Source organism: Chaetodon trifascialis, chromosome 1 (genome assembly GCF_039877785.1).
Source record: "Chaetodon trifascialis isolate fChaTrf1 chromosome 1, fChaTrf1.hap1, whole genome shotgun sequence".
Taxonomy (NCBI): domain Eukaryota; kingdom Metazoa; phylum Chordata; class Actinopteri; order Chaetodontiformes; family Chaetodontidae; genus Chaetodon; species Chaetodon trifascialis.
The window spans coordinates 2,562,783-2,576,384 of record NC_092056.1 but is presented as its reverse complement, the minus strand read 5'-3'; the positions used below and the strand labels follow the sequence as shown (position 1 = coordinate 2,576,384).

Genomic DNA, 13,602 nt, shown 5'->3' with positions numbered 1-13,602 from the left:
CGTCTTTCAGCTTGTTGTTTTGGTTTTACGGCTCTGATCCACTCTCACGGCTCTCATCAGCCTCCTCCTCCTCCTGCACGCTTCCTGTCCAGCGCAGACAAAGCTGAGACCAGCGTGAGATGAAAGTTGAACATTAATGTTTTTCTCAGGAGACCAAACAGAGCTACGAGGAGAGTGAATATCGGATTCAGATTCATCAGGCTGACAGAAACGCGACCTTAAATGAATGCTAATGTTACTGTGTCTGTTGGTTGAGTAAATATGAAACCGTTTGTTAGCGCGTTAGCCGTAACAACTCGATAAGGTGACGATACATCAAGGTTACAGCTGCCAAAAATGAGTGCTTGTTGGTTTAAAAGTATAATTTGTTCTTCCATACATTGTTATTTGTGCTTTAAAGTACACAATCTGAGCTCAGATTGAGCCAAATCACCTAATGTCCTCAACATTACACCAAAACCAGCCGAGAAACAGGTCAGACCAGGAAAGAGTCCAGCTGAGCTGAGCCTTTGTCAGATGGTTGCCAGGGATTTGCTACGAGACCTAATGAACTCGTGGCTGGGAATGAAATCGTTTGGTTGTTGTGAATGAAATATCAAATTGGCGTCTCCGTCATTAAAAGTGGGGAGAGAGACACATGAGTCATGCAGCCTCAAGCACAATCAAAGCTTCCTGCTCCTCCATCTCCGTCTCTGCCGATGGCCATGAAACAGGCGGCTGCAAAACGAGCGATCGATGCGGTGAAGCCGGATAAGTCCAGCACAGGATTAAGAGAGGAGGACGGCAGCAGTCAGCAGTTCATATTGTCTGTAAACATTCATCCTTTGCATTGTCACAGTGGGCTCAGTTGCATAAGCAGTAAAATGATATCGTGGCAGCTGAGGGGTGCACATGTTTGGTCAGTGGACGTGCTTTGTGTGTAGCCGATCATGCGTCTGTGTTCAGTCAAATCTGAGTGTTTACTCTGGAATATCAGAACGCTTTGCTTTGCAGTGTCTGTCTTCTCATTTCCTTCTGCTTCCATTCACTGCGTCACCTATCCCTGATGTGAAGTTTAAAGTAATTATTCCTTTAATTTGGAAAACAATTATGTCTAATTATGACGCTATCACAGTTTAATTGCACAGACACAATTAGCTTAATTTTTTTAGCATTCAGCTTACTTTGTGTCATAAAGCATTAGTGTGTGAAACAATGCTGTATAACAAGTCGCTGTAAATGTGGACAAACGTGTGGCATCTGTTTGTTGCTGGTGAGATGAGCTGCCACACAAACGACTTTAACAAATCACCTTTTTCCTCTCAATAATAGCTCGATCACAGCTGGCAGTCAAAGGTCAGTTTATGCTTCTGGCCCTCGGCCCCTGCGCGCCACACAAAAGGTGAAGTCTGCAAGTTAAAACAACTTTCAAAGAGAAAAAGCTGTAAAATCCTTGAAGTCACTTTAAACCACAGCAGCCTGCTTTGGTTTGACGGAATAAAGAATAACAAGGCGGCCCTGTTTGGTTTTCTTGATCATTTACAGCAGAAAGAACTGACTGAGTCACCAAGTTTAAATGCAGCAGAGGCTGCAAATGCCAGTCTGAGGTAATAATGGAAAGGTAATGTATTGTAAGTTCCTGCTGATCCACATGGAATACTAAATGAAGCTCAGACTTACTGGGTGACTGAAGCGCATCATTGCTCTTATTTAAAGTGAAACTGATTCCTTGTGTCCACAAATCCAACAGAGATTTGCATTAAAGTGCCTGCAATCAATAAAAATTCACCTGACAGCCACAAACGCCAAACTGCAATCAGCCCACAGCCTCACTGCTGAACAAACTTAAGAGAAATGACGTCATCAGTTTTAAACCCTCCGAAGTAACGAGTAATCTAATCCATTTCTTTGTGAGTAACGACCCCTCGCCGCGCTGCTGTTGTTGTTGACTTTTTGAGGCATATTTTGCCCAGCAACTTTTACGGGATGACTCACCCAAGGCGGCTGTTACGCATGACAAAAAGAAAAAATCAAAGGATAAGGTGGAGCGAGCAGATGGCAGGAGTCAGATAAAAAGGTGTTTGGCGCGGGGGAGCGACTATTTGAGACGGGGAAAGGGCCACACGATGCCGCGCACCGGGACCATGCGGAGCTCCAGGCTGCTCAGCGGGGCGCTCCTCTGCGCACTGCTGCTCTCCAACGTCCAAGCCCAAGTGCTGGACGCCGAGTCCGAGGAGGAGCTGAGCCCCAGAGCCCTGCGGGACTTCTACCCAAAAGGTCCGAACCTGACCAGCGAGAAGCAGCTGGTAAGACTGACATCTGCGGGCATGCAGCAACCACAAGAAGTTTCATTGTTTTACATTATTATTATTATTATTGTTTTTTATTTATCTATTGCATGTTGGTGTGAAATGTGTTGAAGACTAAATGTGATCATTGAACTCAAGTCTGTGACCAGTGGAGAATAAATCAAATTCAATGCAGAAATGCATGAATTTAAGATTTTCTCTGTCATCTAACTTCTGTCTCTTCTGTGCAAAATATGTTTATCTCATCGGTTTGCGTCCTTTTAAACAAACTGTCTATTTATCATCATATAGCCTTTTTGCAAACGCATTTATTTTATTTGCAGAATCATGTTGCAGTTCCGTTGATCAGCTCCTGTGTGACATTATTTTCCATTCTTTAAACTCGCTCTTCTTCATCCGCTTCCCGGCAGCTCGGAGCTCTCCAAGAAGTTCTTGAAAAGCTGCAGGCTAAGCGGCTGCCTCTATGGGAAAAGAAATTTGGCCAAGTCCCAACGGTACGGTAGCCTCACTCTGAAACACGTTGCACTGATGGCTGCATGTGGCAGCGGGGAGAAATGAATGAAAGCTCTGCTCTTCTGCTTCTCTCTCAGTGTGATGTCGGGGAGCAGTGCGCCGTGAGGAAAGGCGCTCGGATCGGAAAGATGTGCGACTGTCCCCGGGGAGCTTTCTGCAACTTTTTCCTGCTGAAGTGCTTATGAGCCTCGCCGGATGTGAATGATATGGGGAGAAAAAAAACTGTCACTCGATTCCTTTGTATGTACTGTCATATTTTTTATGATACAGCCGGGGAGCAGGTGCGGTGACCGCCCGACCCTTCCTATAAAGAACTACTTCTATGATAAGCATATATTTGAAAGTATATTATATCACAGAAAATCTGTAAGCCTCTGTCAGGATGTTATGGTGATGGACAGGAGGTGAGAACACCTTAAAGAACATAAAGTTCCTGTAAATATTCAGAACCAGTTTGTGTCTGTAGGAAACCCACAGGATCATTGTTGTGATGTGTAGGAGCTAAGAAATGACCCACAATGCACAATAAACTCACCTGAGGACCACGCGCACGCTGTGAAGTGTCAACAGCAATATAGAAGGGGCAAATCCGAACCTCGACCTCGTCTGTTTCAGATGAATGTTTGTGTGTGACTCATGGTAACACTAATAAACTGTGATCATCTGCTTTTGTAAAGCAGTGGAGTGGCCGCTCCTTCTTTCACATCTGCTCCGTCAGGGAAGCAGCGCGCGCTGGCTCCATTACATAACGCGCGCGTGCTGTGTCGATGGTCAGGAGCTCAGTCAGTGTTTGAACAATGACGTGGATGTGACGTCACACCCCAGGCGGCTCCATTGACACTCAGTACAGCTGCAGAGGAAGGAGCGCAGTCGGCGCGCCAACAGCCTCCCGTTCACTGTCAATGGAGCGCGGGGATGACGTCACGTGCACGAGAGAAGCTTCATCAGGTGCCAGTGAATTCAGATTTGGGGTGACGTGACACTAAAGATTCACGGCACGTGCACAGGTAGACATGTTTAGCTCTTGCTCCTGCAGTGAAGAAGAGGGAAAGTTTGTCTGAGCTCACCTGTATGACACGTGCAGACCTGAGCATGCAGTTTACACAGGTGTGATGAGGAGACTTAAACCTCCAGCTTCAATATGTGCCGGTGAGCTTGAGTTTAAGGTGCAATGAAACTATTTTTCTCTAGTAAATGTAAAATAAAGAAAAATAAAGGAGAAAAATAATGCTAAAGATATTAAAAAAAAAAAATCAGACACAAATAATCATCCAGAGTCATTCAAAATATCTCAAAGCACAGCTGAGGTGTGTTCGTTAGTCTGATCCGAGCATGATCATGAGTTCATGGAGTATATTTTTTCAACATTACAAATGTATTAATGTTAAAAAATACAACTAAAAATCTGGTCCAGCTTCTCTTATAATGGACCAGGGTTAAACATGAATTACTCTTCAGTGTATATATAGTAAATATAAGTACATTTACTTGCATTTCAGCTGTAATTATTTCCATTTTCTGCTACTTTTTACTCCTTTAGCTGACATCTAGATCAAGACCAAACACGGTTAGTTTTTAAATTATAACTGCATTGAATAAAGTCTTAAAATGAGCATTTAAAACATTAAACATTAAAATGCACTTTCTGTACTTTTACCACAGTAAACTTTTACTAAAGTACCAGATCTGAAACCTCCTCCCATCACGTCTGTGTGTCCACCCTGGGTCCCCACATTATGTTTTTTACTTCTTGTCATGCAGTTTAATCATTTGTGGCACATGGAAAATAAACAAACTCTCCAAACTCTCTTTCTATAAACAATCACCATCATCACGGATCATTAGCTCATCGAAATCACTGCCTCAACCTTCCTCATATAATATTTTTCTGGACTCCTCACTGATTTTAGTTTAGTTGAAACTCCTCAGTTTTCCTTCTTCTTCTTCTTCTTTTTATTTATTTATTTTATTTTTGGGGTTTTTTTTTGGCATCTGGGTAGCATCATCATATTCCACATGTCTCTTATCCAACCTTCCTCTGTGCGTCAATAATGCAGAAGAAACAAGTACAAAATGTTAACTTTGTCCATCTTTGCTTGGCTGTGTGTGTGTGTGTGTGTGTGTGTGTGTGTGTGTGTGTGTGTGTGTGTGCGTGCGTGTGCGTGTGTGTGTGTGTGTGTGTGTGTGTGTGTGTGTGTGTGTGTGTGTGTGTGCGTGCGTGCGTGTGTGTGCGCGCGTGTGCGCGCGTGACCATTTGGGACGTCGTCATGGACCTAAAGGCACACTGTGGTTTGTGCTGTCAATCAAACTGACAACACACTTTGTCCTGTTTGCCTTGTTATTTCCTGGAAAAGCGTCATTAATATTTCACAGACTGGTGGACGGACTCTGAGAGACATGAAGGACAAACTCAGAGTTTTCTCTCCAATGTGAACAAAGAACTTCTTGCACAGACTGACTTCATCTTAAGTGACCATGTGTGAAACTGTCAAACCTCCTGGCTGCAGCTCAGGACTCAGGTTTGATGTCCAGCTCCTCCTGTCCTCATGTCCTCATGTCCTTGGGCAAGAACCCAAAATAGCTCCCGATGGTTAGGCCAGTGTGTGTGTGTGTGTGTGTGTGTGTGTGTGTGTGTGTGTGAATGAGAGGCACATTGTGAAGCACTTTGGATTACAGGGTCATATAATAAAAGCAGCCATTTACCATTTAAATCTCTCTGACAGCGACCAGCCGGGCAGCTGTGATCACATTCATGGTCCACAGAGGACGATCCTTCACACTGGGGTGAAATTAGATTTGAGCTGTGGCTCCATGGACGCCAATGTCCTCCAGACTGAAATATCTAAATATACAGCGCTTAACAAATTTATTAGATCACCACCCAAAGTAAGGTTTATGCCACAGCTGCCGTAAATTAACATCATAGGTAATTACCATAATCATTTTTTTATGTTTCTGTAATGGTTAATACACCAATATGTAGAAGCTCTTTGATGATATTTTTAATGCTAAAATATAATTATTATTGTTATCCATGAATTTTCAAATTTACTGATTTACAAGAAAACTGAAAAAGTAGTAAAGCACATTATTATTATTTCTTGATTAATAAGCCAAATTATAGTTATTTACTTGCATTCCTGAACAGAAAAATGAGTTTTAATGCTTGAATGTTATGCTTGATTAATTTCTGACTTCTCAGAGAAGCCCAGTGAGCCGGCTCAAATTTGTGTGTAAAAAGGTGAATTCAGTTTGAAATTCCTCATTCCTGAGTCCGCATTAAAGCACTTCATGACGCTGGATGGTCTCTGAGACAAATAGGGAAGACATAAAGTCCAGAGACCGGTACTTACAAAATGGATGTATGAACGACTGTGGGGTGGACTGACATGAGGTATGTCTGGACAGACATTCATGACCTCCAGAGGATGAATCTTCATGACTTTTGGGATCTCCTGACTTTTCCTCTAGTGCCACCTGCAGTCAAAGTGTCACCCATCCAGTTAAATAAGATTAGATAAAACTTTATTGATCCCACACCGAGGAAAAAGAGCAAAGGGGGTCAAAGACTTAATTTGTCCAACACAAAACAAGTGCTAATTTACTGCTGATCGCAAAATGTTAGCATGCTAACACGCAAAACATCAGCATGTTAGCATTGTCATTGTGCGGGACATACATGCTAACATTAGCATTTAGCTCAAAGTCCAGCCTCAGAGATTTATGGCTGTAGATAATTTGTGAATTTCCCACATTGTGGGACAAATAAAGTCTATCTTATCTTATCTTAAAGAAATCTTTTTGCTGTTGAAAACCATTGCTAGAAAACCATGTGGCTCGGTAATCCAATCTTGGTCCTTTTTGCATATTTTAAATGCACTTCAGGGACTGAATGCACATGTTTAGACTGAGAAAACCATTTGTCTCACACTATTAAAAACTACTGGACGAGCAGAGACATTGACGGTGGCTGAGCCGACAATAAGACTGTTAATCTTAGTTCCTGAGCAGCGATGCTTTCTCCAGACAGCGAGGATTTGTTATCGATTCCTCGAGGAGTTGCCTCCAATTCCGGTAGAGATTGCAAGTGTGGTTAAGCTTCTGTCCACATGTTGACACAGTTCAGGGCTGCAGCAATTGGCCATCGGGACATGTTTGTTTGTGTGTGATGATTTGACAGAGACGTAAAGAAAGACAGATAGCAACAGTGGCGTAAACACTGAAAAGCTAAGGGACAGAAAGAGGAAGAGGATGATTGAACATGTGATGGATGAAGATACAGAACAGGTGACAAATGATACAGTGTGAAACACAGATTGCTCTCTGAGAACGACGTTGTTGGCTCAATACGTCAACACCAGGCGACGCTTAAGGCATGAAGTTGATTTATAGCATGTTAAAAAACCATGTGGCTCACTAATTACTTGAGCCTCAACTGAGCAGAACTGTGTTTCTATGAATTCACCAGCGTGTATTTACTACAGGAAACACAAGCTACCACAAAGAGCAGGAATATGAAGAACCACAACGCACCACAAAATGTACTGCAATGTATCACAAAACATACCGAAATATACCAGCACTACAAAACATATAAGCTTTTACTACAAAGTACAAGTATTATCCAACAAAGTACCATAAATGGCCACTACTATATGAAAACACAGGGTCAGGATGAAGTACCTCAAAGAACCACGATGTCCTACAAATGTATACAAAAAATAACAAAATAACAATATGTCACTTTAAGTGTACCAAAACATGTGGCAAAAAACACCAAAAGTACCACAAAGTTCCACCAGGTTTACTAAAACACATCTCATGTTACCACAAAACATTACAAAGAATACAACAACAAAGAATTATAATATCACTGTTTAAAAAGTACCACAAAATGTACCATAATGTACCAAAATACCACAAAGTTCCATCAGGATTACCAAAACTCATCACATGTTACTGCAAAGTACCACAAGGTATCATGAGATACCACAAGCTACCACAAAGTGTACCACAGATACCAGCACAGTACACCACACAGAATGACAAAATACCTCAGATCACGGCACAAAGAGGCGGTTTGTATTCGTTCAGATTGTTGCAGTACTCACGGGAGGTTGCAGTACTTCGGCGTTTGCGGCTGGTGTTGTTCATTGTTCAAAGTGTGGTACTACAGTACTTAGTACACATTTTGTGTTACACTACACTTTGATAATTCAGGGTGTGATTTGGCAACATATTGCTGCAGTACTTTTAATGTTTCTTGTGGGATCTTGTGGTACTTAAAGTTCTCATTACTTCACTGTGGTGGTCCACTTCCTGATGGCATCCTGATGGAAACCAGAGTCACGATAATCACTGAGGACAGCAGCAAAACGTTTGAGTCACTATCAGCATGGGGACTCTACACTGACATAATGCGTTCCTTAGCCCCTTACCTTAACCCTAACCCTAAAACCAAGTCTTAACCCTCAGAAAGCTGTCTGGACCCATGGGGACCTCCATCCACCCTCACGGTGGTAGGAGGTCTCCATGGTGTGCAATCAGTTTAACGTCCCCACTGTGATATAAAACAACAAAACCACACACGCATTTGTTTACCTCACTTGTGGGTTCATTAGATAAACTTACATTCATTAATACTAACCCTAACTTTAAGCCAAGTCTCCACTCTAAAATTTAATCATGTGCATTATGGGGTCCAGCATTTTGGTCCCGACAAAGTCCGCCTTCAGTGGGCTTTCGCTGTTTGGACCCCTCAAATGTAGAAAATCAAGCAAACACACCACAGGGCAGGCAGTCCATCCTTAAAGTTTAAAATCACATATAAACACTGCTGCCCTCTAGTGGCGACACCTGAGACCAACTATAACAAACACTGAAAATACACAAGTGCCACAGTGGCAGGACCGAGTGCTTTCACCCTGTGGTATTGCTATTTTTATTTGAGGTAAAGATCTGAATACTGAAATCTGAAATGAAATGCAAACTGTCAACCTTTAGTTGGAACAAGCTTTTTACAGTTCCCAAATTTCAGGTCTATAAGGAGGCTGGAATAAGCTGGAGCTCCCGTCTCTCCACCTCCCTCCTGAGCTGGTGGAGCAGCTTATTTTCAGCATCATCCCCATTAGAGATCATATCAGTGCCTGACTTCAGATTGTCTAATGAAGTGAAGTGCACTGACGTGAATCCGGTGCGGTCAGCTGCGCTGATGAGGCCGACGGCGTCCTGCTGATATCAACAATAGCTCCGTTTCAGCTGTGAGGGGAGGTCAAGCATGAATGTCGCTCAAATCGCTGAGAGTTTCTAATTATCTGATTGGCTCAGCTCGCGTCTATTTAACCGTCTCTAATGAGGATCTGGGTCAGACATCTCAGTTGTGCCTGAACTCGCCAATTACCATAAATGAGAGGCAGGATGTGACACCGTTCAACGCGGATCACTTCAAGGATCACGGCTTGTGGCACAACGTTTCCCCGTGTGACATCAGGTCGTTACGTTGGTGATGCTATTATCGTCTGTCTTCAAAGGGCGGCTGCACACAAGCATCACGCTGCTGTGAAAATGCTGTTTTCAGCAGGCAGAAACCAAATTAATGTTACTCAGTTAAATTATGTTTATTAAAAAATATAGAAACAGGACGACTGGTGTAAACATACAGAGACATGGAGCAGTGTGGACACACACTTCAATGCAACCCTGTTCACCTTCAAGCCAGAGTGAAAAAACAACCTAAAAAAGCACATCACAGCAGCACGTTACCCTCAAACACATCACAGCTGTACACACTGGATCTAACCGTGTTCAGAGGAACTTTATTCACCACCACGCCTCGTTACTTTCAACATGTTGTGGGTCTCAGTGGTTTTTAGTCCGTGAGATTAAAAAGTGAAAGAAAACACAAGCCATCAGTACTTCTGTGTACAGTCTCACAGGTACTGTGGTTGGCGAAGTATTTGAGAAGAACACAAAAGCCCAAACGTGTGAAATACACCTTGATTTTCCTTAAATATCCTGCAAACTGTAAGAAAAAACTTCCTTACAGCTGAACTCCTGACTGGAGCTCCTCTGAACACCTCCAGTCATCATCACACCAACCATGTCTGCAGCAGGACGAGATTTTACTGCTTAATTTTTTCTGGATAAACAAGAAAAATGAGAATTAAACAGTCCTGCTCCAGAACAACTAAAGTGTGGGTCGTTAGAAACTGCAAAGGTTAATGGGAACAGTTAGAAAAATAATTGATATCTGACATCCAACAGTCGCTTATGGTTGAAAAAACTGAAATATCAAAATAATGTCTGGATTTATACAATACTTCACACTCAGACTAAAAGACAGTCATATTTCTGTTAGTTTTAACTGCATCCAGCTGCCAAACTCAAAACCGTCGAGAGAAAACTTTCTGGTTTGTCCACATTTCTTTTATTTCCCTTGTAAGCAAAAGAAAAGCAAAGTCAGGTTATCGAGAAAATCAAACAAACTGTGGGTGTGACTGCACCCACTTCCACTCGTTACCCCCCCCAGAATAAAACCTGTCACACAGGAACGAACAGAGGGGAGGAATAAACACGTCATGGCCGAAAGATTTTTTTTCACTTTGCTGGGACAAATAATCACACCAACATAAAGCCACACGTTCTCCTCCCACCCTGAAGGAGGCATTCTGTCCTTCCTTGATTTTAACTCTCACACTGTTTCCTGGAAGTTTATGGCTGTTTGACCTCTAAATGATGGCACGTGCTCCAGCTCCACGCACTCTGTCAGACTGTTTCCTGTCTGTAAAACTGACCGGTTGAAAATGTTGTTAATACAGAATAAGACTCGTTCCTGTTGTTTTAGTGATATTTCCCAGATAATCGTCTAATGTCGCCTGTGAGTATTGTTGGAAACGCATCGTGATTCTGAAGTCTGTTTATGATGTTCAGATGCAGAACAGCCTGGTCCCGACACGGCCTTGAATTTCTTCAGTAGCTCCATTAAGTAACCGTCACTTCTCTGCGCTCCCGACAGGCATCACAGCGGGCCGAATGTCACAAGCTGTCGGCTCTACGAAGACGCGTCTTCCAGCTGCTCGTCCTGAAAAGGGTAGCTGAGTGCAGGAGGAAAGCCCTGACTCCGAGGCTGTTCGTCCAACAGCATCAAATCCTCCACGTCTTTGCCTTTGTACCTCCGTCTGCAGATCTTTACTGTCACTTTTCGCCCCTGAAAGACTTTTAGGGCCTCTTTGGAAGCCATGGCTTTGGCGGCGGACTCATCGCGCCCGTATCCTGTCCCCATGTAAACAGTCTGACAGCGGATCTCGCACACGTGGCCTTCCTTCTGAGTGCGACCCGCGGGGAGGCCCGTAATGTCCTTCAGTGGCACAAACACACAGGCCAGGGTCTGTTTACACGACTCCACACAGCTACGAAGTATCTCAAAATGGTCCAAGTTGGGACCGAAGCCCCCTGCTGACACCAACTTCCAGGCCACCGCCTTGTAGAGGCGGTTAAAGAAGGGCTGGTGCTCTGCTGGAGCCTGTGGAGGAGGTCCTGATTTCTGACCCAGGGGCCGCGTCGTGGTCCTCCCAGCAGGTCGACCGTCGAGCTCATTAGGTCCACATTTGGCTCTTTTCACACAGCTGTCAGCATCGCCCTCTGGAAGACATGACACAACAGGCAGGACAGTGAGGACTGCACAAAGAAAGGGCATTTAATGAGGAAACAGACTGCAGCCTCGGGTGTGGGTGTGTGGAGGAAAAAAGAGCATGTAGGTAATAATACCGAAACCCTGCTAGAACAGAAAATAGCACTGGAACATGTTGGTGTCCATAACGAGCTATGGAGACGCAGTGAGTCCGTCCCGCCGTCTAATTTACTCACACCTTACAAATACTCATTGTTTATGTAGACTAATCAAGAGGGTGATCAACAAAACAGCACTTCTTATGTCTGAATGTCAAAAAGACGACATGTAAACTAAATTAAACAAATGATGTGATGAAGTTGTCTTCATCACATCACGTTTGAATATTTGCAAACAAAATACAATTATCAATAATACAAAAAAGCTAATCCTGTGTACTGCAGGTTGTCCTGTATTGTAAGGAGGTATTCAGTGTTATAAATAATTAGGGATAAGCTATATTAAATATACACACATATCTCTTAAAGCAAACACAAAACATCAGTAAGATGACACCATGTTGTGGATGACCACCTCTGTCTTCATTTCAGTTTTTGTTGGCTGAGAAGCGTTTGTTGACTCTATTGTAACTTTATCTCGCAGTGGTTCTGCACGGTATCGTGTTGAAATGTGCTTCTAATATTTTGTCAACCCACATTTAAATATAAGGGGAAACAAAGTATAAGAAATAATCAAAGTAATGAAATTCAGTGCAAAACCAGTGTTGAGTACAAAGGTATTTACAGTGCCATTTCTCATGATTTTCCTGCCTCTGTGTATCCCAACAAGCTAAAATGAGAGAATAATGACAGTGTGAAAACTGTGTGTACTTAGTGAACGTGTCCATAAATGTCACTGGTTAACTCAAACAATTCATCCTCATCAAACACTAACTGCAGTAGTCTGCTTTCTTTAAAATGTGCATCGTCTTACCAGCCGTGGCACTCCGCTTTCCTTTGGCCAGGGCTCCGTCCATTGTTGTTTTGTGAACGGGGGCGTCTTCCACAACCATCCCCTCACTCATCTCCTTGATCTTGTCCATTACCGCCTGTGGATAGCTGAGGGATGAAGAGACAAATGGACTCACCATCTGTGCGCCTTGATCTTAGTTTCCTGGGATCGTCATTCTGCTCTGTAGGTGTTTCCTACCTGCAGCCGAGGAAAACGTGATTGGCCCACACCATGGACAGAGACAGCAGCCTGTCCAGACTGCTGCTGGGGACTCCTGGCTCCACCGTGGGGAAAGCCTCCATGTTCCTCAGGATGAACTCTCTCCGAGCTAACCACTGTTTGTTGGTCTCACAGTAGCCCCTCAAAGTGTCGACCCATTGGGCCAGCTGCGGGTTCTGGCCCAGGTATTCTGAAACTATGTCCTCTCCGCTCCTCTCCCCCGCCATCCCTGCAAAACAAACACAGTACATAAGAAGCATCGAACACACGTTAGTGGTACCTAAGTTAGATTAGCTAGCTTGAAACACGCTAACTGTACTAATAACATCTAACTTGATATAGCCGTGTACCTACTAGTTGGCGTTTTTAGACGGCATACAACTGGTGCTTCGCTGCTAACTTGGCTGATAATGGCGTAGTTAAGATAACAGTTACTGTTTCCCTGAGTGCCACTGACAAACTGCATGTAGCAATTAACGTTAACACAAACGACTAGCCGACTCACAACAGCTCTGCTTGAATCCACGCTGATAAGAATATAATGTTACCCAGCTTAGAAAACAAATCGAGTAACGTGATATCCTTGGCTTAAACAATCGTGTGAAGTAATCAATTTAACTAGCTAGTAACTACGACATACCAAACTCTCTCCGTTGCGAGGTGTTCCTAGCTAGCTACATGACCGAATGATGACGCAAGACGGACGACGCTGCCTTTTAGCGGAAGGAACTACATTTCCCAGTAGCGCAGTGCTAGCCATAGGTTGCGACGCTTGCTTTTATTTACATGTCTCGCAGAGCTCATTTAGGACCTGAAGCAACAAAGGTGACTTGTTGTCATCTTTAATCACCCAACAGACGAATAATGGTCATAAAACGACAAGCGAACACGACTGAACGCAGCTTCCCGCCGGATAGCAACCGCCTCATATCCCGTGATGCTTTGCGTTGGTACGTAACCAAC

The 13,602-nt window shown here is 43.4% G+C and overlaps 2 protein-coding genes across 5 annotated transcripts; one reads left to right on the top strand and one right to left on the bottom strand.

Annotated features, from left to right (window-relative positions):
- Positions 1-1,947: 1,947 nt before the first annotated feature.
- cart3 (cocaine- and amphetamine-regulated transcript 3) lies at positions 1,948-3,480 on the top strand. The gene is made up of 3 exons (XM_070960528.1): positions 1,948-2,285; positions 2,699-2,782; positions 2,879-3,480. The coding sequence occupies exons 1-3, from the start codon at positions 2,106-2,108 to the stop codon at positions 2,984-2,986; spliced, it is 372 nt and encodes a 123-aa protein (XP_070816629.1). The 5' UTR covers positions 1,948-2,105; the 3' UTR covers positions 2,987-3,480.
- A 5,923-nt stretch (positions 3,481-9,403) lies between these two features.
- cdkn2aip (CDKN2A interacting protein) lies at positions 9,404-13,331 on the bottom strand. Of its 4 annotated transcripts, none has more exons than XM_070958504.1 (4): positions 13,280-13,331; positions 12,619-12,868; positions 12,403-12,527; positions 9,404-11,441 (listed from the first exon to the last, which is right to left on the bottom strand). In XM_070958504.1, exons 2-4 carry the CDS (start codon positions 12,864-12,866, stop codon positions 10,852-10,854), a joined length of 963 nt encoding a protein of 320 aa, XP_070814605.1. In that variant the 5' UTR covers positions 12,867-12,868; positions 13,280-13,331; the 3' UTR covers positions 9,404-10,851. The 4 variants fall into 4 exon arrangements, with proteins under 4 accessions (XP_070814605.1, XP_070814596.1, XP_070814613.1 ...); XM_070958495.1 differs by having other exon boundaries at positions 12,994-13,327; XM_070958512.1 differs by having other exon boundaries at positions 13,145-13,327.
- Between the last annotated feature and the right edge of the window lie 271 nt (positions 13,332-13,602).

Coding starts and splice junctions, on each gene's coding strand:
- cdkn2aip (XM_070958495.1), bottom strand. CDS start 13,105: ATGCAGTTTGTCAGTGGCACTCAGGGAAACAGTAACTGTTATCTTAAC. Junction 12,869..12,993: donor CCGTCTAAAAACGCCAACTA/GTAGGTACACGG, acceptor TTTGTTTTGCAG/GGATGGCGGGGGAGAGGAGC. Junction 12,528..12,618: donor CACGTTTTCCTCGGCTGCAG/GTAGGAAACACC, acceptor TTCATCCCTCAG/CTATCCACAGGCGGTAATGG.
- cart3 (XM_070960528.1), top strand. CDS start 2,106: ATGCCGCGCACCGGGACCATGCGGAGCTCCAGGCTGCTCAGCGGGGCG. Junction 2,286..2,698: donor TGACCAGCGAGAAGCAGCTG/GTAAGACTGACA, acceptor GCTTCCCGGCAG/CTCGGAGCTCTCCAAGAAGT. Junction 2,783..2,878: donor AATTTGGCCAAGTCCCAACG/GTACGGTAGCCT, acceptor CTTCTCTCTCAG/TGTGATGTCGGGGAGCAGTG.